General features: G+C 45.9%; 1 protein-coding gene and 1 long non-coding RNA gene across 5 annotated transcripts in view; one reads left to right on the forward strand and one right to left on the reverse strand.

Moving 5' to 3' along the window:
• PDE5A (phosphodiesterase 5A) overlaps window positions 1-24771 on the forward strand; it is a 92865-nt gene that overhangs the window by 35022 nt on the left and 33072 nt on the right. For all 3 annotated transcript variants that reach the window (XM_066233941.1, XM_066233943.1, XM_066233942.1), the window contains exons 4-10: window positions 5796-5867; window positions 7507-7596; window positions 10560-10697; window positions 12688-12755; window positions 17749-17857; window positions 18807-18894; window positions 24575-24750. In XM_066233941.1, the coding sequence (XP_066090038.1) occupies window positions 5796-5867; window positions 7507-7596; window positions 10560-10697; window positions 12688-12755; window positions 17749-17857; window positions 18807-18894; window positions 24575-24750 (741 nt within the window). The remainder of the gene's footprint in view (window positions 1-5795; window positions 5868-7506; window positions 7597-10559; window positions 10698-12687; window positions 12756-17748; window positions 17858-18806; window positions 18895-24574; window positions 24751-24771) is intronic.
• LOC136307083 (uncharacterized) overlaps window positions 1-24771 on the reverse strand; it is a 58446-nt gene that overhangs the window by 25912 nt on the left and 7763 nt on the right. The gene's annotated exons all lie outside the window — the stretch shown is intronic.

Raw genomic sequence — 24771 nt, forward strand, 5'->3', positions numbered from 1 at the left:
GACCCGGGCCCAGGATGTGCCCACCTCGGGACGGGGCAGGCACGCTTCTGTTGTGCTCTGTGTCTCTGGCGGTTTTTGCAGGGCACCGAAGGGGACATTTCACAATGGCGGTGTGCTGCTTGATGGTCTCAGAACTGGATCTCTGTGTCCTAAGGGACAGACCAGTTTAAGAAGAAGGCGGCAGGTCCCTGTGGCTCTACCAGCAGGTGTGGCAGACAGTGACATTACTAGTTGGCAGGAAAGAGGAGATTTTTTTGTGCGAAGAGATCAGAATAAACACAAGGGTCAAGAGTTCCACCCAGCATCCCCTGGCCTGGACGCAACCGTGGGCTCAGGTTGGGGCCACTCCTGTGGGACATCTGAAGGCAGGGCAGCTGTGACCCCAGAGGCAGGGTTTGGCCGGCCCTTCCTAGTGAACATCCCCCTTGCGTACATCAGCGAGCGGATGGTCAGACCTCGGCCTGCTCCACCATCATTGAGATAGCCGGGAACTCTTGGCCCATGGGTCACTGCTTCCACACACGGTCAGCAGTCATGTGGGCCACTCCTTCCACACACCATCAGCAGTCACAAGGTTACTTTGAAGATTTTCACATCCTTTTTGAAAACTGAGTTAAACTTTACATACAGTGAAGTACGCAGATTTGAACACACATTTGGACGGGTTTTGACAACTGCAGGTGCCTCTGTGTGACTAATACTCCCATCGAGAGATACACCACTTCTCACCCCAGTCCCTCCGCGCCCCTGGCCCATCCGTCCATTCACTCTGCTTTTCCTGGGAGAACCTAGAAACTGTATTATTACGTTTTCCCCTGAAACGCAGGACCTTTTTATTTTTACGTTGCACCCGTGGTCCTTGGCTATGGAAACGTGTCCCGAGATTTATAATTGAAGTCAAAGCAAGCAGAACTGGGAGCAGCCACGCTGGTGTCTTTGTTCCTTAGAGTTCTGATTTTGAACCGGCTCCAGCGACGTGGGTGGAACTAGGTGTTTAAGCAGATAAGCGGGGGCTGGGTGGGGGCGTTGAAAGCAGACTGGGATGTGCTGGGGAAGCCCGGTCTGCATGGCCCCTCTTGGGATCAGTACTGTGTAGCAGAGCCGGTCCCCCTTTTCCTTGGAGCGGGAGGTGGGGGGGTCGCAGGGAGGACAGGCTCTGGGATCCGGCCTGGGGAGCGTCTGGCGCTGCACATTCCAACGCCCCGTTCAACTTTTCTGAACGTCAGCCGCCCCCCGCAACAGTGGGAATGCGGACACACCCCTGAAAGGCCCAAATCGGAGGATGAGCCCATAAGCGGATGTGCGGGGCCGGTCCTGCACCAGAGCCGCCCTTCGCTTGCTTAAAATGGCCAACTTTTTAGCAGAATGACTTTTGCGGGAGGTGGGGGGCTGGGAGTTGGTTTGTCTGTGTCGTTCACACCTCTGTCTTCACTAGACTGTGCCTGGTAGGTCATCGGCGGTTGTTGAATCTAATACTTGTTTGGGTGTGGATGACCGAGCCCAGGGAATGTCTGAAAAGAACGCTGGGGAGAGTCCACCACTGGTCCCTGTGGACCTCTCGCTCCCATGGTGCAGTGAGGCGTTCGCCACGGGGCTCGTCGTGGTCTGGAAGCCCATGACGGTGACAGGACCTCCTGTGGTGGGAGAGGAGGGCCAAGACAGGTAGCCGCCCCCTTCCCTGCTGGCCTCTCCCATCCACGAGCGCTCCGAGATCGAAGAGAGTTGCTGGGCTGAGGGAAGGCCTCGGTGAGCATCTAAACTGCTGCTGTTTGGGGAGGACATGGCTCACTGTGGCTGGGACCCGTGGACCCTGCGAGGACCAGCTGTCACATTCCATGCTGCTCACCCAGCCAGAGTTCAGTCTTGTCCTCTGTGTGCCCGAGAGAACACTTGACCCTGGGAGGGCGTGACACCCACGTATGCTGTGGAAAGTGCCAGGTACACGGAAAACTGGGACGCTCCTTTGTGCTCTAAAAACACGTGGTGTCAGGTGCTGGTGTCTGAGGCTGCCCACAGGCAGCTGGCAGGTGAGCGGACGTGACCGGGCTTCCTGTGGAAGCCTACGTGTCTCAGCGCTTTGCCTCTCAGGTATGAGGCCGGCGTGGACACCTGCCACGACAGCTGTCTTTGAAAAGCGACGTGTAGAAAACTACAGTTAGCAGTCTCTCGGCTTGAAGAAAGTGAACTGATTTGTGACAGGAGCAGCAGGAGACTGAAGGTTTCAATCCGCTCGAGGAGGGCGGACGGTGCTGGTTTGCAGACATTGGGAGAGTTAACAGGGTTTTTAAAAAATTTTTTGTCTTGACTGTTTACGGGACCTTCGACAAACACTACACTTTTGCGTCTGTTTTTACCTGCTGTTTTTTATCAGTGCTATTTTTAAAATGTGGTCCATCACAGGATGGGTGCACGTGTACCGTGTTTCCCCTACATGAGAAGCACCTTTTTAAAAAATTTGGGGTTTAAAAACTGGGTGCATCTTAAACAATGGTTGTAGATTTTTTTTTACTTGCATTTCCTGCTTTTTCGTGCCTGTCTTTGTTTTTCAAATTTCGGGCCTCAGAATTAAGGGGTGTGTTATACACGGGGGCATCTTATTCATGGGGAAATACGGTATGTATTAGATACATTTTGCTGGTCTTACAGTCTTTTGAAAGAACTTGACGTTTTTGCTTAAAAAAAAAGAATCTATTTTATTTGATTAATCCTCCTTTACACAAATTAACATTGACATCTAAGTCTATAACATGATCAGAGAAATAAGTGGTACCAGAAAGGATGAAAACTTTGTCGTTGGAAGCTCTCGTTCTGTGAATTCATGTAACGGTAAATATCTTATTCTGATTGGGGGGGGGGAGGCTAAATCTATAGAGATCCGGGATTCAGGGGCCACAAAGGAGGCCTGAGCCTGTGAACCCAACATTGCTGGTCAGTTTGCCTGACCGAATGAATGTGGAAAGGTACCCTGCCTTCCCCCACCCCACGCCCCACTCTATAAACTATAGGAGATAAAATTTCACCAGAAGCAATTTTAAAAAATTACAGATGGGCTCAAGAAAGGGAAAGGCCCCAGATGTCAGAAACAAAGAAGGGTCCAGAGATAAGCAAGGTGAGACACCCAAGGCCAGACGGGCTCACAGAGGTCTGAGGCTGATGACGGGGAGGTGAATGTCTGAGGGTCGCGAGGGCAGCCAGGTGGGCGGGGGCAGGGAGGGAGGTTGGGCCACACACAGGTGGGGAGCTCAGTGCACACTTCATGACTCGGGGGACCTGGGACTCCGGGGGAAGGACCCCTGTTCGGGGGGGCAGCTACAGCCAGAACTCAGTCTGTTCACTGCGTGCTGAGGAACAGCAGAAACGAGTACTTACAGGAAATACTATAGAAGGCAAGGGAAAAGGCGGTGGAACTGGCGGGTTTGAGATGAGAATTTCTAGAAATGGAAGACAGTTATTTTTGCCACATAGTAAACCCTGTTTGAGACGTTTTTTTTAACCGCAGAGAAAACTTCTCAGCCACAGTTAGGAAAAGGCTCACCCCTCAGTTTTCCCAAGGGTGCACACGCAGTTAGAAGCTGCAGTTAAAACTGGGAAAGAGGTTTTCATAAAGGCAGGGCTCCGAGCCCCTCCCCACGGGGCCTAGGGAGGGCTGGCTGGTCCAGGTGCTGTTCTGCTTGAATGACCAGACGACACCGCAGACCCGCTGGGGGCAGGCCCAGCTCCTGTGTGTCCAGTCGAAACTGATGCTCAGGGACCCACAGGTGCCCCTGGCCCGCCCACTTTCCTCCCAGCTCGTGGACTGAGGGAGGGGTATGTGTATTCCACAGCCCAGGGCCACGGCCAGCCCACTGGGCCACAGTGACTTCCCGTCTTTCTAAAGGGACCCCCCTGGAATGACCTGAGCCACCAACATCATCACTCTTACTGGAAAGGGCATCATGTGGCCGATTTCCTCTTTTCCTTTAAGACTTTGAAAGACACTCTCCTCTCCCTGTCAGTTTATGGTGAAATCATGGTGAACTAACGTGCGAATGGAGTCTGATCACAGAGCATTTATTTCACGAGGGGCCGGCTTTCTGCCCCGTCCTGCTTCCGAGCGAGCCAGGCTTTGTCGGGCTTTCTCACTCTACAAACGGCTGCTTGGGGCACACACAGTGTGTCCGTGTGCACTGTGCCAGGACCTGAGGAGGTCGGCAGGAGAGTCTCTCTATCCGTGATGACTCCTCTGCCTCAGAACGAAGGTTTGGAGTTCGTCTTTCTCCTGTGAAACCACTAATGAAAGACAAAGACACATCATCATTTCCGGGAAGCCTTCTCTTTCCCCGTGTCTGGTGTCCCCTCTGCGCTCTCAGCGCTCAGTGGGCACCTGCATCCTAACGCTGATTGTGGGTCACCCTTTCTCGGTTCTGAGCTCCTTAGGACACAGGAGCACCTCGGTGTCCACTGAGGGGATGCAGGACCCCTAACCGGGGCCTGCTGGTACCACGGCATATCAGGCTGGTGGCCCTCTGGGGACTCCCACCATTCCAGACATTTTCAGCTTTTGGCAAAATGCTGTGTAAGCACATTGTCACGAGATGGTAGCATCTAGAAATCTGTTCGCATCTTCAAGAGCCAAAGAGAGTTGAACAAAGGACCATGAAAAGGCACAGGATCAGACAGTCCTGCTTCTCAGTATATATACATGTATTCATGTCCCTTCTCTCTGTCACGGGCCAGGAGGAATGATGTCGGGAAGAGCAGAAAACTGCATCCGACAAGATCATGTCGCCCCCTCACTGTCCTGCTTCCCTAGAGGGGATTTCCTGTCCTTTTCTTACAGTTGAGGGACTAGAGTGAGCTGAGTAAAAAAAGGGTGACCCCTCCCCCCACACACACACAAACTAAGGACTTTATACTCCCAGAGTGTCAGTGGTCAGGGAAGACAACAGCAGGAGGAAGAAGGAGTCCAGTAAATAAGTGGTCAAGGGGAAGAACGGACTGAGTCATGGGTTCTTCCGTGACGGGAAAGGTGACTTTGAAGTGGGAACTGCACTGGTTAGTAAGACGCACCGTGAAGGAAGGGGAGAGAAGGTTCCTGCTCAGTCTTTTGTGGAAACGTAAGACTTATTCCCAGCGTGCAGTGTACTCTTCTTGGGATACAGTTTATCTTTCAAACGTCTGCTGGTCCGTTGGAGGTTAAAGCTCAAGCTGTTACCACCGTTTTGATTTTTTTTTCAATAAAACCTCTTCCCCCCAAAATGAGTCTGTTGAAGATGAAATCATTTCTAAGGTCAGAAACTTTAAAAGGGGGTGGACTGTGTTCTTCCACTGGGAATTATTTCCACCCTAATCCTGCATCTTAATTTCTGTGCTTGGCCACTGGGTCCTGTTTTATTCTTAGTCAAAGAACATGTAGCCTGTTTGACACATTTAACCATAATAAAAAAAGATCTTCATTTTGTCATAGAGTTTATTTGAAATGTGATAAAAAAAAATTTGGTTTTTTTTATTGAAAAAACATGAAAAATATTCACTAGACATGTCGTTGCTGATCATCTGTCCCACTGCAAGGTGAAATCCCAGAATCAAATACAGTTTGGCCCCCAAGGAGTTAGAAACGTCCAAACCCTCATTAGGAAGAAAGACTGCGGTAAAGGCTGTGGAACTTGTTCCACTGCCGAGAGGTTCTGTTTCAGTTTTGTAGCTTATCGCTGTTTTTAAAAACAATGTAGAAATTCTTCTGTAAACACACTTGGGTGAATTTGTACCAATAATTTTGCTCAGAGAAATGACCACTTTTCTCTCCTTTGTACCAGGTCGTTGGTGTAGCCCAGGCCATCAACAAGAAATCAGGAAATGGCGGGACATTCACTGAAAAAGATGAAAAGGTACTGAAACTTGTGTCTTGTGTGATGTCTGTTCAGGAAGATGCTTTCTCTTTAGAGTCTGCAGACCTCCAGAATTAACTGTTGCTGAAATCATTGATCACAAAGAAACATCAGGGTTTACAGTGATTTGAGATGGTCCAAAGTATCTTTGCTACGTCAGGTAGACACAGTTCTGACCCAACTCTGGAGAACCTGTGGTGTGTATTCAGTCAGCAGACTCCCGTTCCCTCCTCTCTGTGTGGCCACGCCTTCTCCAGGGACGTGTGTGTGTGTGTTTTATGCATGTACATGTTGGGGCCACACAGAGGATACCATGGACATTTAACTCGTCGCTGCTAGTAAGAAATTCCACCTTGAGTAAAACCTTCTAAAGCAGAGCTCCAAGGTGAGCGCTCCAGGTCAGCTAAGCATGGGAACTGCCTTCCCGGTGAAGCCAGTTTCAGTGTTTTATACGCCTTGCACACCGACAGTGGGGCGCCCAGGTGTGCAATCGGGGCTGGACGGTGTGAGGTAGCTTCAGAAAGAGCACACTCAGCACTGCTTCATTCCCCTTACCGTTCAGCTCCGAAGGCGCGCCTGCCAGGCACCACATCCACCTGCTTCCGCTGTAGGACAGAAGCCCTTAAGCCTGTTTACAGCTGCATTCTGACGTGGGGTCTGCTTACAGTTATGTACAATCTGCTTACAGCTACATAGGGTCTGCTTAAAGACTAATGATATGTACACCAGGGGACCCACGAAGTCTTCCTATTCAAACCCACTGCTCTTTCTGTCACGCCCCTGAAAATCAGTAGGAGCTTTTGGGAGACACTCAGACCAGATGGTGATGTCTGTCTCCATGCTGCAGGCTGTGCTGGCCCTTGGGTTGGTCTCCATTGTCTTAATTGCTTCAGAACATAGCAGGTACCTTTAAAAATCAGTGTAATAGACATCAACTCTCCTGTTAATGACACCTGAGGATACTTGGTGGGGAACATGGCTCTAGGTTGGCTTTATAAGCCATTCCTTTCTAACAGTCTGTTAGTGTAAACCCCTTTCATCTCTCGGCAAAAATAAACCCATGATTGTGGATAAAGTAAGCTATGTAAAGATTTATTTTAATCAACAATCAACATAACTCAGCATATATATGCATAATGTATATAGTGTAATGAGGATGATAGATACCTGTTAAAAAAACAACATAGTTCAACTAATATTTGCAACTCTCAATAAGCAGGTGAGCTTTATCTGCCCCAGTAATAAGTTAAAAGCTATTTCTGTCTGCTCTGCATAGATCCAAGTCTTAAAGTCCTTCAGAGACAACAGCAGATTTTGTACAGAGCGAATGTCAACTTCAAATGATATGAGGAGACCCGGGTCTTCGTCTCATCCATTTGTCCTTGTCATACGTTTATGCTGAGTGAATGACACAGGAGACTGTGGTGACAGGTGTCATCCACTTAGGGGTGCTATGTAGCTCACACGGGCTCTGCGTCACTGGCTCCTAATTTTATGCAGAATAAACATCCACACTTTGGGCTTTCTAATATTTATTTCAACTGTGAATAATTTCGGATGTCTGCTGTGTCTCAGGCAGCATGTCCCAGGACAGTGTGACTGACAGTTCTCATTTGGTGTTGTCTTGCCTGTTTTTTAGGACTTCGCTGCTTACTTGGCATTCTGTGGCATTGTTCTTCATAATGCCCAACTCTATGAGACTTCACTGCTGGAGAACAAGAGAAATCAGGCAAGTCTGATGACCCGAGAAAGAGAGAATACAGGAGCTCTTCTTAAAAATGTTGCTGAATTTTTATCCAGTTGATGTGTATGACTTTTTATCCAATATATGTATGTGTATGATTGAAAATCCAAATAGTAGAGATCCAGTTTCTGAATACTTTGGCTGATTCTTCCAATAGTTATTTCCATTTCCTATTGTCTGTGCTTTCTCACCGAGACAGTATTCACTAACCTAACAGGTGAGGATTTATTTGGATTACACCACCCTGAGTTTGCATGTGCCATTATGTCAATGTCTTGAGTTATTAGATGGGTTGCATTGGAGACATTAAATAAGGCTTCCAGGTCTTGCTCTGTCAACTAGAGAAGCCTCATCTCTCCATGCCATGCTTCATAAAATGCGGGCCTCAGCATCTCTCTTTCCCAACCACAACTCCTTACCTCTGCCTTTCCATCCAGACTCTGTCTTTTATGTGGCCCACATGGATAACATATATATTGTCTGCAGCCATGATGAATTTTTTTTACCTTTGGTCTAGGTTAATTTTTAAATTGTAACTTCAAATAAGGTGTTTATAAGTACTGTGACTGTGTAAATGCTTTTGATAATTGGTTTTTCTGAATATTTCTGAATTCCATTCTTTTGTCCTTGAACTGATTGCTCTGCTATAATCGAATGCTGTTTAGTTCCCACCCACCCTCCACCCCTGCCCCAAGACTCTCTATTATTTAGCCGTTCTGTTGAGTTTTTTTTTCTTGGAGATCTCCAAATTGATGTTCTCTATCTTTCCTCTTCCAAGCCTTAGGCTATTTTACCCCATGGCTGCAGCACAGGACTCTACATAGAACTTTCCTTCACGGCATTTTTAGAAGGGTTCCTCTGCTGTCCACTGGGTCCCATAACTCCTCTTCCATTCACACCCTTGTTTTATTGCAGCACATTCTCAACTCCTTGAGAAAGGGCAGTGATGAGGCAAGTTTTCCAAGTCCCTGCTTGGATGAAAATGTCTATTGTACCATCCTGTCAGTTTGGCTGGGTATAAAATTCTCAAGTTAAAAAGTCAGTTTCTCACATTTTAAAGGTAATGCTTTGTCTTCTAACTGGCATCCACGTTGTTCTGTTTCTTGACTCTTTGTAGATTTTTTTTTATGTCTGTAAGCTTTTTGGATTATTTCTTTATCTTTGCTTTGGCAATTTAATTGCACTCTGTGACCCCCTCCTTTTTTTTTCCATTCATCATGCTGATACCAGGTCAGCCCTTTAAGTTTAGAGACTTCTGCCTTTTCAGTTTTATATGATTCTTTTTCATTATTTATTCAATAACTTATCTTCTCTGCTTTTTCTTTTTTGAACTTGTTAATAAAATACTGGACCTTCCATTACTTTCAATGGCAGCACAGTGGTACAAACAGACCAATATACAGATTTTTTAAGATACGAGCTGCATCTTGGTCTGTATTTTTGTTCGAGATCCAAGAGAAATTCTGAGATATGAGTCGTGATTCGGGAAGCTGCCGCTAACTTGTGCGTTGGTGCATGGGTCCAGTATCAGCAGTTTGATATACAAGTTGACTGACTTACGAGCTCAATTACAGAACAAATTAAATTTATATCTCAAGGTACCACTGTATCTCCCTAACTGTTCCCACGCTCCATTCTTCTCATCCGTTCATCCAGTCCTATTTTTATGAACACTACTGTGACCTTGTCACTTCCTTCTGCAGTCCGTCACTGTCCAGACAACCTCGGGAGACACACAGAGCTTTGGGGCACTTTCTCTGCTTCACTCTCCAGCCTCTTCTCCCCAGCTCTCCTTTTCACACACCCCACCAACACGAAACGGGATCAACGTTTGTAGTCTTTCTCTCCATTCAGCTCTTTCCGACTAAAATATATACTTTCCTTCCCCATTTCACCTGCATGATGGCTACTCACTTTTCAGGCCTCCACTAGGATAGTATTGCCTCCAGTCAGTTATCTGTAATACTCTTTCTGCTACCTCATCACACAGATTCTTTGTGACATTAAAAAGAAATTCTGTGGACTTCAAAGGGAAGAGAAAGTCCTGGGAAAACCACAAAAAGAACTCTTAAAACTTTCTTTACTTTGCACAATATTTACTGTGCTCTGTGAAAATGTTGACAGATGGTAATAAACGTTTACTACTTACTAAGTATGTTTTATGTACCAAGTACTGTTCAAAATGCCTTATAAATGTTAACTTATGTAGTTCTTACAACATTCCTATGATTTTCATGCTACCATTATCTCCAGTTTCTTTTCTTTTTCTTTTTTTTTGTATTTTTTCGAAGTTAGAAGTGGGGGGGCGGCAGACAGACTCCCGCATGTACCCAACTGGGATCCACCTGGCATGCTCACCAGGGAGTAATGCTCTGCCCATCTGGGCCATTGCTCCACTGCAACTAGAGCCATTCTAGCACCTGAGGCAGAAGCCATGGAGCCGTTCTCAGCACCGGGGCAACTTTGCTCCAGTGGAGCCTTGGCTGCGGGAGGGGAAGAGAGAGATAAGAGAGAAAGGACAAGGGGAAGGGTGGAGAAGCAAATGGGCGCTTCTCCTGTGTGCATTGACCAGGAATCGAACCAGGGACTTCCACACACTGGGCTGATGCTTTACTGCTAAGCCAACTGGCCAGGGCCCACATTATCCCCATTTTCAAGAAACTTGCCCTAGACCAAAAAGCTGGCAGAAAGGCAAGTCCAGGCTAAAATATGATGACTCTGGGTGCAGAGTCTGTGATCAAACCACTATACTAACTGTAATAACAATGGGTAGGGAAGTGTTAGTAAGCAGAGATTTATACATTTCATATTTTAATGCAAACTTGGTCGTAACTTGTTAGATTAAATATAGAGAAACAACTTAGAACTTGTATATATCATTAGATTGCTTTACGGATCACAAACAATTACTAAATAATAAGCTCTTGGGGTTTTCTCTTTTTGTCTAGGTGCTGCTTGACCTTGCTAGCTTGATTTTTGAAGAACAACAATCTTTGGAAGTAATTCTGAAGAAGATAGCCGCCACTGTTCTCTCCTTCATGCAGGTGCAGAAGTGCACCATTTTCATCGTGGATAAAGACAGTTCCGTGAGTGCAGACTATGCCTTCTTTATTTTTAGAAAGATAACGCATGCTCCCTAGAGCACTGCTTTTAAACCCCATGTGAGTCTCTGAGCCCTCTTTCAAGCCCCATGTGGTTGTGCCTGGAAAGCGAAGACCATACAAGCTGCCCTGGTGGACGACAGGTGGCCGGGGGGAACGAGGGTCCCTTCTGTGTCCCTCCTATGCTGCTGTGGTCAGTGGCTCCTCTGCCTTGCTGGAGAAATGAATTGTCACTACGGTGCTGACATTCCATGGTCAGGAGTCCTGGTGTCCCAGCTGCTAGGAAGAGGTATACTCACCCTCCCACCTTCTGAGTGGGTTGGGTATAAAATTTTCGTTCACCGGAAATTTTTTAAAAACCAAAAGCCATAGCCCAATGGAGGCAATGTTATTAAAGCTGCCTGGATGTCCCCAATCCTTTGCCAGCAATGGGAAACCACTGAACTGTGCTGATTGAAAGTAACTGTGTTAGATTTCAATCCATGGATCGGTGACATAAACGTGTGTGGGAAGGTTGTTCTTGCTGAGTGCTGGTTACTGCGGGCTGGGCCGGCAGGTGTGTTTTTCGAGTTGGGGCCTCTAGCCAAAGGCGGTTCCCTTCACGAAGGTTCTGGCCAACCACCGGTGCTGGGCTGTTTCTTTCTGATATAGTTGTTCATTTTATTTTTCCTTCAGACCCTGAGAATAGGCTCCTTGTTGGTGGGTTAATGGGAAAGAGTGGGTCAGGCACAATCTATATATGATAACAGAGTGAATGTTTTTTGGGGGAAGTAAAAGATATTTAATACTTAACTTTATATTTAAGTTTTTAAAATTGTTTTAGATTGTAAGACTGTACTGTATGACCCAGCGTTATCTGAAACGTTCTGTGTAATTCTCATTAATATGGGACCAATTAGGAACTCACTACGCTGTAAGATAATCAGTAATCTCATAGATACCACTTCATAGTTTCAACCAGGTATAAAATCTTTAATATGGAGGTGATTACAAGATAGTAGCAATCCTTTTAAAGTTCAGGTCAGAACTCATTAATGCAGTATGTCAACTTATCCTGTTTCCTCTGTGACCTGCTCTCTCTCATTTAATTTTTAAAAGTTATGCCCGTGGCTCTCCTTTTTAAAGACAACTTAAATGTCACTTAATTAACATTTAGTGCTCACTTCTCCCATTAAGACCTGTCATGCCAGAATCTGATTTCGTTCAGTGGTGCTTTGAAGTAAAGCCCAGAAAAGTAGCCCCTTCACACCTTTGGCTCACTTTTAACAACTTCTTCAGTTGTTAGGTTTAGAAAAGGAATTAAGTAACCTGATTTATATTGCAATTATTTATTGATTAAAAGTATTTCAACAAGGTGAGCCAAAATCAAAGTATAAGCAAAAAAAAAAAAAAAAAAGAGTGCTTTTCTGTCTTTGAGTTGAACTAATGTCACTGTTTAATTACTCTGTTCCCTTCCAACTCTTTATTCAGGTGTAAGTATAGCTTGGTTGCAAAGCTGTACTCTGCTTTTTAATGTAACCTCCAAAGTATTCCCCTCTGTGGCTAAACGCCTCGCAATTATTTTAATGATCTCGTAAAATATTACTGAATGATATGTCCTTTTAAAAAGATATTCTTCACCTGGGGTCGAATAGCAGCAATTAATGTATACATAGAAGCAAAAAAAAGTGAGGATTTTGAATAAATACAGAAAAAATTTGAAGCTAATGTATTTAATTGACACGTGGTAGAAAGAAAAATAAGGACTCAAATAAGCATTCTTGCTAGCAAGGGTCGGAAACTAGAGGAACATGGTTTTAAATCACATGACGTCATGACGTGCATACGTAGCCCCCCCCCCCCACCCGCTGAGAGTGAATAAAGAGAAACCACCGCCATCAGCATGTCGGTTGCTCCCTGGACATGCATGTCGGCGTGGAGGTGGTGTTACCGCCTGGTCGGACTGACCTCCGCCTTGTCGTGCTTCTCTCTTCAGGACTCCTTTTCCAGTGTGTTTCACATGGAGTCGGAGGAATTAGAAAAGCCGTCAGATGCTGTGCCCAGGTAAGACAACAGTCTCTGTCTTCATTCACAAGTGTGTAATCCCGGCCCGGGAGTGGTCGCATGGCCTGTTTAACTGAAGACGGCAGTCGCTACGGGGCTGTTCTTTTCCTCACAAATCCTTTTGCTTGTGAAACGGCTTTACCATGTGATGTGAAAACGTCCTGGCGTTTGGGGGGGTTTGTTGTTGTTGTTTGTGCTTTTGTTTTTGACCACAATTGAGAATTCTTTTCATAGAGCGAATGAATGGTCACCATGAAGGTCGGCTCGGGCACAGTATTTTTTGTGAGCTGGTGACGGGAGTTCTCGGGCGTCATGCCGCTTAGCCTGTTATCCGTTGTTCATTTCTTCCAGATCATTTCACCAGTAATCATTAATATTATATCTGAGAGGCTCAAGTGATCAGGGATATAGAACACTGCCTTAACTTCCCTCTTTCACATTAAAGTTTTGGATTTTTTCCACTACAGTGGACCTCTCAGGGAAATATTTCACATAGTGAATCTTGGTGGTCATGCTTTAGAAACAACCTCTGTGCAGAGCTAGACAGTAGGACATTAGGTGGGATAAACTGGCCTGGTCCCTTCAAAGGTCACTATAACTGGTAACATGGAGGGAGGGTGGTCCTCACCACCAGGTGCAGTATGGGAACCTTGAGTAGGTCCCACCTAAAAACAAAACAAAGAGCTATCGAGGACATTTCCAGGGACGACTGAACTTTGACTGTGGACTAGGTGGCGATGGGGAACTAGCGTTGCTTTTCTTTGGAATTAGGGAGACACCGAAGTGAGCAGGGGAGCACTCTGATTCTTAGGAGATCTACGCTAAGGTGCCACGATGTCTGTGCCTTACTTGAAAATGGTTCAGCTGAAGATAAATGAGAAAATACAGCGACATTGACTGTGAAACACACACACAGAGCAAACGTGGCAGCGTGTTCAAAAGCTATCGCATCCAGGAGTAGGACATTCGTTGCACTTTCGACATCTGTGTATCTTTGAAAACATTCATCACACAAAAAAAGAAAAATTAGAAGAAGAGGCTTGGAATGAAAGAGTCGGGAACAAAATGAAACAAGACTGGTCTCTGCGGAGCGGACAGGGCCGAGCAGCAGGGGAGCAAACGGGAGCACACAGCCTGACTCTGTGTCTGCACTCTGACGCCCACCCCCTCGGTCCCTGCAGGGCTGCAGACACCGCCCTCTTCGACCTGGACTGCACTGTCTTTCTTCTTTCCCTCCCCTCTGTTCTCACCCTCCCCGTCCTCTTAGCTCTTCCCCCATCAAGATGGAGAAACTACCATGGCGACTAAAAGTTGTTAGTCAGTCAAGGGATTGTATTTAAATAAAAACTAATCACGCCTAGACTTATTTTTTCGCAACACGCGACAGTGAAAAAAAGCCGCCTTCTCTCCTGTGAAAAGAACTGTAGGCATCAGCCAGCCGAGGGGCAGGTTATAACTTGGGACACCGGGGGATTCCCGGGACTCAGACAGGACCCCTGACTTAGACCTCTGCGGCTGACCTGGGCTGGGGGTGGGTGCCCAGGTGGAGCAGCCAGGTGTCGTCCCCCAGAGGTCCTGCTGCCCCGCGGTCATTTAAAGTTCACGTCATCGTAACTGAGCCGCTTTTCCTTGCTTTTCCTCTGGGCACGGCTGGTCTGAACTGAAGTTTTACCCCTCTCTCTGTCTCTTCTCACTCAAGCCCCCATCTGTGGGTCTCTGGCATAGGGGACACTATGTGGTCTATGATGAACCCTTTTTACACGTGGGTTTCAATGTGCCCACGTCCCTGGTGAGGTGAGTGTGCATTCCTCCCTCTCTCATGCTGGTGTCAGGTTTCACTGCCTGGTTCAGTGATGGAATCTATATTCCTAGTCTGAGCCTCAATATATTGTATATTAGTTTGATTTTATGATGCCATGACATTTTTGTTGCTTTTTATAAAGACCGTTTTAGACGACTTCTAGAAAAGACATGTAAATACTTGACTATTTTACTTTCCAGCTTGCATAAATAATGCATTTACACACACACACACAAACGTACATGTATATTTATGAATATAAATAAATAAATATATATTTATTTATTTATATTCATAAATATAATGAATATAAATTTCACCAAAACTGCTCACCAAAATGGGATCAGAGAATGTGCAGACACTCCAGTACTTTTAGCTTTTTGTCGGGTGCATTTTTACCAATGAACTAAAAGTTGGTTTTGCATCTCATTTGCATAATCGAACAACTTTGACTTGTTTGCTTTTCTGATGTTCTTGTTTAATAAAAAATCAAATGCTTCTTTTTTTAATCGCTTCATATTCATTTTGAAATATCCTCTAATTTTTGTGAGCAGTATATATAGTAATGGGATGGTAGGAAATTGTTTTGATGATGCATATTAAATGTATAAAATTATGAACTGTCTAGATTGACCTCTGAACACCTGTGCAGCAGCCTGTCTATGTAATTGTATTTTATATATTTGCATTTTTATTCTTATTATTCATTTAGCCAGGTCCTCTAATTCCTTGTAGTGATAGCTGATAAGCCCAGCGACTTGGTGTAGTAGTGGCCCCTGCTGGTAAATGTGCATTTTTTTTTAATACTATGTGTTTAATTTCTTACTATAAATTCAATTTATTTCCGGTGAATACCACATTGCCTTTCTGTTAAGCAAAACAAAGGTGTCTTTTCATTTTTATCTTTTTAAACATTTGAAACAGTATCAAGATAATTTTTATAAAAGATAAGTATGTAGGTGTGCCTGCCTTCACAGAGATTAATTTGCATAGATCATTTTAACTGATTCACTCACTGATTTTACAGTAATGAAAATTATTCAACACTAATGCCTTATGTCTGCTAAACATTTAAAACATGGCTGTTATTCTAATGATACTATTAGGGACTTAGTGATGTGAATTTCTTTTTCTTAATAAAAATTAGATTTGAGGCTGAACTTGGCAAAAACTCTGAATCAAAATGGTGTTTAAGAGCTTCTGCTTTTGGGAAAAGGACTAAACCGATATCCACAGGTTACCAGCAGAGTCTCTATTATCTTTCTGAAATTGCTTGTGGTAGAATTAGGCCTCTCCATTTCTCATTATTAAAGAGTGTCCGTCCACACACTCTGTGGTGTGGGGAAGGCATTAGCGGTGAGCAGCTCATTCGTTCGTTTTAGGCAGTTCCTGAGCCAGCTGAAAAGTCTGGCTCCTTTGCTATTTTTGCAACCAACCCCACTTATCATTATAAATGAAAACGATCAACTGAAGACAGTGTTTGAAACGTTACAGGTAACACTAAGAACCGCTCGGGGTGCGCATGATGCATAATTATTCACAGCAGCTCACCCCTGGAACGGAGCACAGCCTGCTGCTGGGAGGCAGGTCGTCTGAGAATCCCGGGAGGGGAGCTCGTTTCTGGTGTGGGAGGCTGTGGTTTCTGGGCTTCCAATCAGAGAGCCACCCAGTCAAGGGGGAAACGAGTAGGAGGTGGTACAGTGGATGTTCGCTCTTAAGTTTAGAAACGAGAGCTTTCAGTGCTATGACTCCACATTATTTCATTTTATGTTAATTTACAAATCCAGAGTTTTAGCATAACAGTCACACATAAAATGACAACTATCTGGGGTGAATCCTCTAAACTCACTTTCCTGAATTACGTATACTAGTTAATGATTACTATAGTAGAAAACATAATTGTAGTTAAATGCAGTAGCACCTACTGCCTTGACAAGCAGAGAAAGGGTTTCTACCCCTTTAAGAAACACCGGTAGAAGAGTCTAGCTAGACTCTGAAATCAGACTCCCTATTGAAGTTCCACCCCGTACTAGCTCTAGGGCTTTGTGTAAATCATTTAACCCCTGGACGCCTCGGTTTCTTCATCTGTAAAATGGGGGCACTTTTTACAGAGAGCAGGCTGGTTAGCACCAGACGAGATGCTGCACAGAACTCGCTTTAGAACATCTCCGGAGAGAGGTTAGTCCTCTGTCTCCGCCGTCGGGTCTGTGTCTCTGCCGTGCTTTCCTGTCTTGGGCGTCCAGGGCAGCAGTGACTCCCATTCGCCCGAAAGCACAGGGATGTTTCAGGGTTCCTGGCTCCACACGCCTCCCTGTCTTCCCGAGGATGTTCTCCTGTACCACCCCACTGTGTAAGAAAAGCAGCCGACTCTGAGTTAGCCGGGCCTCCCAGAAGCAGAGGCCAAGACTGGGTTAGGTACGCAGGACAGTCACAAGGAGAAACTGCTCAGAGAATCAGAACGAGGGGCCGGCAGAGGCCAGGAGAGCCGGCCGACCCCCAGCGCTTACTGTGCCAACCCTGGCCCTGGCCCTGGCCCTGGCCCTGGTCCTGGATTCACTGACATCAGATCAGTCTTTTGTGTCCACCTTGTTAAGCAAGAAACTGGAAGAAAATTGGGAAAGGTAGTCTACATTCAAGAGAACCTTTGGAAGAAGATTTAATTTTTTAATTTAAAAAGTACCATAAAAGATCTTAAAGAAAAGGAGAGGAGAGTAGTTTGCTTAATAAATATCATCTGGTCATGTCTGACTTTCCCTTAATTTTTGAAAGGTGGAAGAGATAGTTTACTGCAACGGAGATACAAAGTAAACAGCTGAGGAAGTAAAACAGGCCAGCCCTTAGTCGTTCTATAATCCGATGAAAAATGAGACATGGGGAAAGGTTCATTTTACGTCAAACAGCACGAAAATCGACATGCCCGTTAACGATGGCAATGAGATTACTTGTGGCATTTAAGAATTTGTTGTAGCTAGTGGAAAAATGGGGGGTCTTTGTCTCTTGAAAACATTTCAGTGATAGCAACTACCACAGTTGCAAATCGTCAAAGACATTCAAGGCGGCGTTTTCCAAGTCAGACAGACACTCTGCCCTGTCATTTGAGGCAGGCTTGTCTCTCTTGTGATCCCTTCTAACCCCTTCTCTGCCCAGGTGTTCTTACTGCCCAGAGAGAACTCACACGCATTCTCTCCACAGGGAACGCGAGGCCAACAGAATCAACTACATGTACGCACAGTACGTCAAGAACACTATGGAGGTGCTTAACATCCCCGATGTCAGTAAGGACCGGAGGTTTCCCTGGACGGTAAGGGACCCGGCGTTGGACATGGAGCCCAAAGGTGGTTTTCCCGTCGGATCTGGGCTGACGGTGACTCCTCACCTGGGGGGGGGGGGGGCTGGCCCTGGCATTGCCTGCTGAGGAGTGACCCGTGCTGTCCCGATCTGATTGACAGCGAGTAAAATGGCTCTTCACATCTGCCGAGAGTTGGTCGGGGACACCTGGGTGCTTTTCTGTGTGTTTCTCCCAGTTTTACAAACATGTGTTAATGAATGATCATAAACTGATTTTGAGATCATTTCTCTATTTCCTACTTAACGTCAGGAATGCTCCTTAGATGGGATTGCTTGAGTCTGTCCTCAGAAATGAAGCCCCACATGGCTTGAGGTCACCTAACAAAGGGGGTGGGTGGGCTGCGTGGAGTAGCTCTGTGGAAAAGGGACAGTCTGTTTTCCTGGACAGCAAAGCTGCAGAGATGACTTTCTCAGCCCCTGGGAACTTTGAATTCAGGCCTTTTCTCTTACTTGATTCAAGAAAAGCATTGCACGTTGAGGTGGCTATCTGGCTGCTCTTCTTGCATATCTAACAGACCTCTTAGCAGTCAGCAATGTGGGCTTTAGAAACTGGGCGGGCATCACAGAGGGGCCAGTGGTATGGGGTGGCATACCTGAGACAGGTACGCAGGTCGAGGGCCTGCCTGTCCTGTCAGCTGCTGGGTAAGTTTAAAATGGAGAAAAAAATAAAAATAAATCTAGAACATTTATTATTTTAAATAATATGAAGGCTAATTGCTTTATATTGCAAGCCTGTGAACTTCATTGTAATTTGTCCATTTTCTGCCCTCTGTCACTCCAGCTAATAAAAGATTGACTTATGTTAGTGGTTTCCAGACGTCTGCAGTGGTTTACATAACAGCATCTAATGGGCAGATCAGTCTACCTGTAACTTGTCGCTGGTTTTCTTGTTTTTTGTTTAGAATGAAAACACGGGGAACACCAACCAGAAGGGAATTTCAAGTTTGCTTTGTATGCCGATAAAAAACGGAAAGAAGAATAAAGTGATAGGTAAGCCTTTTCGTCGACCCCCTGACGCTGCCCTACTGAAGGAAAATGCATTCCCAGAAACCTCTGTCTTTCAAGTGTGAATTTAAAGAAGAAAATGTCTAAAAGACAAAAATTGAAATGATACAAGGATTTGGAAATAACCATAGGCAGCTGTTCAATATTGACAAGGATGTGTTTTTGCAATTATCCTCATCCTATGTTAACAGATTCTGTTTCAGGATGACGCCTTGGAAGTTAGTAGACTGAGAGACATCAAGTTGATAATATGTATCGCCTTACAGTCTGACTTCTTGGTTTCTGGTTATTTTTTTTTTTTTTGAGTCTGTGGTTTAAATTGTAGGTTGTAGTCAGTCATTCATCAAAAATACTTGACAAGCCCTGGCCGGTTGGCTCAGTGGTAGAGCATCAGCCTGGCGTGCAGGAGTCCCGGGTTCGATTCCCGGCCAGGGCCCACAGGAGAAGCACCCATCTGCTTCTCCACCCCTCCCCCTCTCCTTCCTCTCTATCTCCCTCTTCCCCTCCCGCAGCCAGGGCTCCATTGGAGCAGAGTTTGCCAGGGCGCAGAGGATGGCTCTGTGGCCACTGCCTCAGGCTCTGGAATGGCTCTGGTTGCAACAGAGTGACGCCCCAGATGGGCAGAGCAACGCCCCCTGGTGGCATGCCGGGTGGATCCCGGTCTGGCGCATGCGGGAGTCTGTCTGACTGCCTCCCTGTTTCCAACTTCAGAAAAATATAAAAAAACAAAACAAAATTTGACGAGCACTGCGCTGTCCTAGGCACTGGGGATAAATCAGTGAGCAGAGCAGAAGCCCCAGCCCGCAGGGAGCTGGTGTCCCTGGAGGAGGCTGGAGGGAGGCACTGATGTCGGGACTGGTAGAAGGTGTATTCTCAGATAGACGCAGTGATGTTTCCCGTCACTGACACGTTTGCTTCTTGGCCTGGCACATGATGTTAATAGTGGAGCAGAAAATATGGGGTAATTGGGAAAACAGTCTGAACAGTGGTTAACTTTCTCACAAGAGCTTGGAACAGAAGGAGGTAGGAGGGTCCTGCAAAAGCTAGACGTTGAAAGAAAAGTCCAGAGGGAGCCAGGCTTCACTGTGTCGACTGACCGTGAAAAGTCGGAATCATTTCCAGGTTTCGAGACTGGACTGCAGTCTTATTGACGGAGAGTATCCGTCAGCAAGGTGAGGGAGGGAGGTACTGTCATTAATATGGGGGAGGCAATACTGAAAACTGCCTATCCAGGTTCCATCCAGAAGCCGGGCCATTTGTCCCTCATGTGGGGACATGTGGAGACTTCTCAGTGTGCCCACTGGAGCCCATCACGCTGGTGCCGATGGGTGCTACAGGCTGTGGCTGATAACCCCTCACGGTCCAGCCCCTTGGCCAGTGGGCATCCTGACTGAGGTGCTGTCCCAGCTCAGGCACGAAGCATCTCTGTGTTCTGGTCAGTTTCCTTTGTGTCGTGGGTCAGTTCTTAGGAAGAGAATGCACTGTCTCATCCTCTTAAACATACTGATGTTTTGACAGTTGTTCCTTAGCGTGGAGCAGTGACCTGGACGCGAGCCACGGGCTGCGCTTGCAGGAGTACATGCCCTGGGACCAATCTTGCCAGATATGAGCCTTTTCTGGTTTTATGTATCGGTCTTGTGAGCTCGGTTTCTGCGACCAATCCCCGCCATAGGAGGCTGTCCTCTGCGTGGCGTTCTAGTGTCCAATCCTGCATGGCTGGGGTCAGCCCTGGCCACTCCCTGCTTGGTGGTTTGGTCACTTGTGGTCTGCGTAGTCTCTGTAGCCCAGTGAGCATGTACAGGGGCTCTCTTTTCAGGACGGCCACCCGTCAGATCCATCAACACTCTAACACAAACAGCAAAAGAAAGCTGATGAGGGTGCCCTACAGGAGGGTACACAGTAAACACTATGCGATGAGATTTGATCTCCCAGAAGTTCAAGGCGAAAACGCTGCTATAGTTTATAATCTATATATAATATATACAATGTACACATATATAATGATATATAGCATGCATATATAATATATTATATATATTATATATATAGTATGCATATATATTACATGTATATTATGCTTTTTGATATAAGTATAAAGATATATTACAGCCTTGTCTAGGTAGCACAGTTGGTAAGAGCATTGTCCTGACACACCCAGGTTGTGGGTTCGATTGTATGTCATGGCACATATACAAATCAACCACTGAATACATAAAGTGGAACGATAACTCAATGTCTCTCTCTCTCCTTTCCTCTCTCTCTAAAATTAATTTAAAAAAAAAAAGACTTCAGGATACAAAAAAAAAAAAAAAAGACTTGATTACAGCTGCCTTAGACCTCTGAGAATGTGAAATGAAATCCCAGAAAGGGCATGTTATTCACGAGTAAGTTTTCCTAAGAACCTTGTGGCCACCTGCCACGTCAGGTCTCAACTTCAGCTTTGCTGTGCAGTGTCTCTATGGAACACGACGGCCCGGGGATGGGGCGCCTGAGCGCAGGAAGTGGCTCACGTCACCAGGCGGAGGAGGAGAGCTAGGGGGGGATGTGCGTGCAGAGGGAGAACCCAGGTACAGCGGGACTCACAGCCTTCGCTGCCCTTGACCCGTGTGAAGGTTGTGGCATATCACTTATACCGTCATACCTATTCAAAAAAACCACAGTCTACCCTCCTGTCCCTATTTCAGACAAGTGCGCACGCGCATACACACACACACAAATTGAAGCGTGCCAATAGAAACAATCGGACTTTCCTCGGCATCCATTTCTTGTCCCCCTAACTTGAGAACAGAGCCCAAAGTAAGCAAGTGTTGTTTTTGGAGAGGAAAATTCCCTGTAAATAAAAAGGAATAAGAAGAAGAAGAAGAAGAATGATTCCCGTAGTAGGTTTGTAGGTGGGGACTCCAGTTGATTCCGAGTATGAGAAGGAAATTTCCAGCTGTGCCTGCAGTTCTATAAGCGTGACAGGGCGGAGAATCTGTGTTCCCGACTGGACTCTGCACCCTCGGACACAGCATGGAAAGGGTCATGGCTGTGGATCATTTTTGTCACATGTCACAGAGCAGACTCTGCCGTTACATAACTCTGATAGAGAGTCCCCGTCGAGTCACACGCAGAGAGACGGATGGGCCCACGTGTGTTTTGTGATCGTCCGTCCCCCTCATCGTTTTCCGTTACTGACATGGAGATGGAGTTGCAGACCTCAGACCAGCACGGGACCTGTTGTAGCATCAGATGTATCCCCAGGGTTGCGCTTCCTGTCATGTGTCTTCCTTTGTGCTCTGGCTGAGACAGAGCATTTCCAGCACTTGGCTTCTTCCAACAAGATGAAGGGAATATTTTTCCCATTCCGCATTTATTTATTTTAACCAGCTACTTCCCCTAGTTGTTAGGCTAACTATGCCTTTTTCCCATATCGTGTTTACCGGAAATTCTTACACCTTTTTTTCATGCCAGTTCAGGGCGTATTTTGTAGGAATGAATTCCCCAACTCCCATCCAAAAAAAAAGAAGAAAGATGAGAACATCTCCTCTGTAGGAACTCACGTCTTTGTTAGTGAGGAGCACAGTGAAAGGGATGGCGCGGTCGGTCCCACACGGGGTTTAACGGGAAGTCTGAGAAGTGGGTGCTGGTTACTAGCCGTGTGTTCTCAGCATAGCCCGATCCCCTGGGCTCGTGTCTGTGTAGCTACCTGATTCCGAAGCACAGACATTCTAAAATTACTTACATGTAAAAATTTGACTCCCACTTCATTTTATTTTTCATCCTGAATTTTATCACCTGGCTATCTCAGGAATTGCTCGTTGGTGCATAAAAATATCTGCTGGGATTTTCGTAGCGCAGGTGTAATGAAGCAGCGTGGGGCCCGCCGTGGAACACGCCAGCTGGTTGTAACGCTTACGACATCAGGTTTCTTCCCCACTTGGAGAAATGAAAATGACACCTGGTCATAATGGGCGCCAGGAAACAGGGCCGTAAAAGTTGAAGTGAAATGAGACAAAATAAAACTAAGAGAGTACAGCTTAAATTGATAAAAAGTGAAAATCTGCTAAGTCAAAGCAAATGGAAGTATTATTCTTTCAAACCCTGATGGAAGATGCAGAAAAACGTCATGGCAACCCTGGGCAGCAGAGAAGCTGACCTCTGTTGGACTAGAAATGCTGAGGAACTCCGCAAAGATAGGAGGGTGTAAGAACCCATTTTACATAAAATGGGAAAAATTTGAATAGAGGTAATCATATCAGACAAAATGGAATTCAAGGTAAAAACAACATTGCCAAGGGTCACTTGGCAATGATGAAATTTAAAATCTGCGGAGGAAAGTGTAAATTGTCACAAGTGCTTCTGACAAATTAAATAACATCACGGACATGTGAGAGCTGAAGCTAGTAAAAATAGAAACAGACAGAATGGCAGTCCATACGCTATTTCAGGACGGGGGGAAGGAACCATTAGAACTGATTAATATACAAATAAAGTGGATTTCATTGGCATATACATATCATATGTTTATATCTATACTTTTATATTTCATAATTTTAAGATACAAGTTCCTGGTGGGAGCGGCTGGCAGGGAGGTAAAAGACACCAGGCTTTTACCTGTGGCAAAAGGTGGCCTTCGGGGCCAGGCTGAGCTGGGGTTGGTTCGAGTGGGACACCCACGCACACTAGCTAAGTGGCCTTCAGCACACAACTTCACCTTTCTGAGACTCAGTTTCTTCATCTGTAAAATGCACCAGTCACACCTCCCTCACTCTAAGTGGTGAGACCATCTGCATAGTAAGGCATTCGGCACGAGGCCTCCCCTCCAGGGTGCGGATGGTGCATGGCTGTTGTTACAGACTGAGAGACAGCAGAGATAAGGAATTTAATAACACTGTGTTACCCAGAGGTAGGAGGCCACCTGGTCCCCTCAGAGAGACCGCGAGGCTCAGAACCTCACAGAACAAATGGCTTAGTGGAGATTTATCCAAATGTTGCTGTCTCCTTCTGTTTATGTTATTGGTGACATGCTGGACTTTCAAAGAGAGGCCAGGGTGTAGGAGGTTATGGTTTTCTTCAGAGATTAATTCCACTTTTATTTCTGAATGAAGCATCATTTTTACGTGCAGTATTAAAAGTCGTCTGTAGACATGACTCTCCTAGACGCAGAGGTCTGTATTTGAAACGGAAGACCACCTGCATGAATTGTTTGTTTTCTGCATGAACTGTTTTGCATGTGGCCATGCTTTTTTAACTTCTGGTCTCTCAGTAAGGACAGGCAGTCTTCGTGACCCAAAATTCTGATGTGCATCAAAATCGTTCCTTTGGCAAGTGTGCAAAAACCCAATTAGTCTCCAAAGGACAAACTAGCTTTGGGGATTCAAGTGACCTAAAATTCACCACCAAGTCTGGAAGAAAACAGCAGTCTAGGATTTTCTGAACACAGGCAGCCTTACGTCTAGGACTGTGAGGAATGGGTTTCTGGGTACATAAATTCCGTTCAGTTTTTTGTAGCTTACACTGTATTTGGGAGGATCTGTTTGCTGTTTTGAGAGGTCAGGCATTCCCAAGAGAAAAGAATAAGATGGTCTCTTTCTGGGGGGTGGGGGTGGGGCTGTTAAAGTCAGTACAAACGATGACCATGACTAGCAACATCTGCTCCTTTGCTTTGCTTGGGCCGTTCCAGGGGTTTGCCAGCTCATCAACAAGATGGAGGAGAGCACGGGCAAGGTTAAGCCTTTCAACCGGAACGACGAGCAGTTTCTGGAAGCCTTCGTCATCTTCTGCGGCTTGGGGATCCAGAACACACAGATGTACGAAGCTGTGGAGAGAGCCATGGCCAAGCAGATGGTCACACTTGAGGTGAGCCGCCCAGGGGTGTGG

Source organism: Saccopteryx bilineata, chromosome 1 (assembly GCF_036850765.1).
Source record: "Saccopteryx bilineata isolate mSacBil1 chromosome 1, mSacBil1_pri_phased_curated, whole genome shotgun sequence".
In the NCBI taxonomy this organism is placed as follows: Eukaryota; Metazoa; Chordata; class Mammalia; order Chiroptera; family Emballonuridae; genus Saccopteryx; species Saccopteryx bilineata.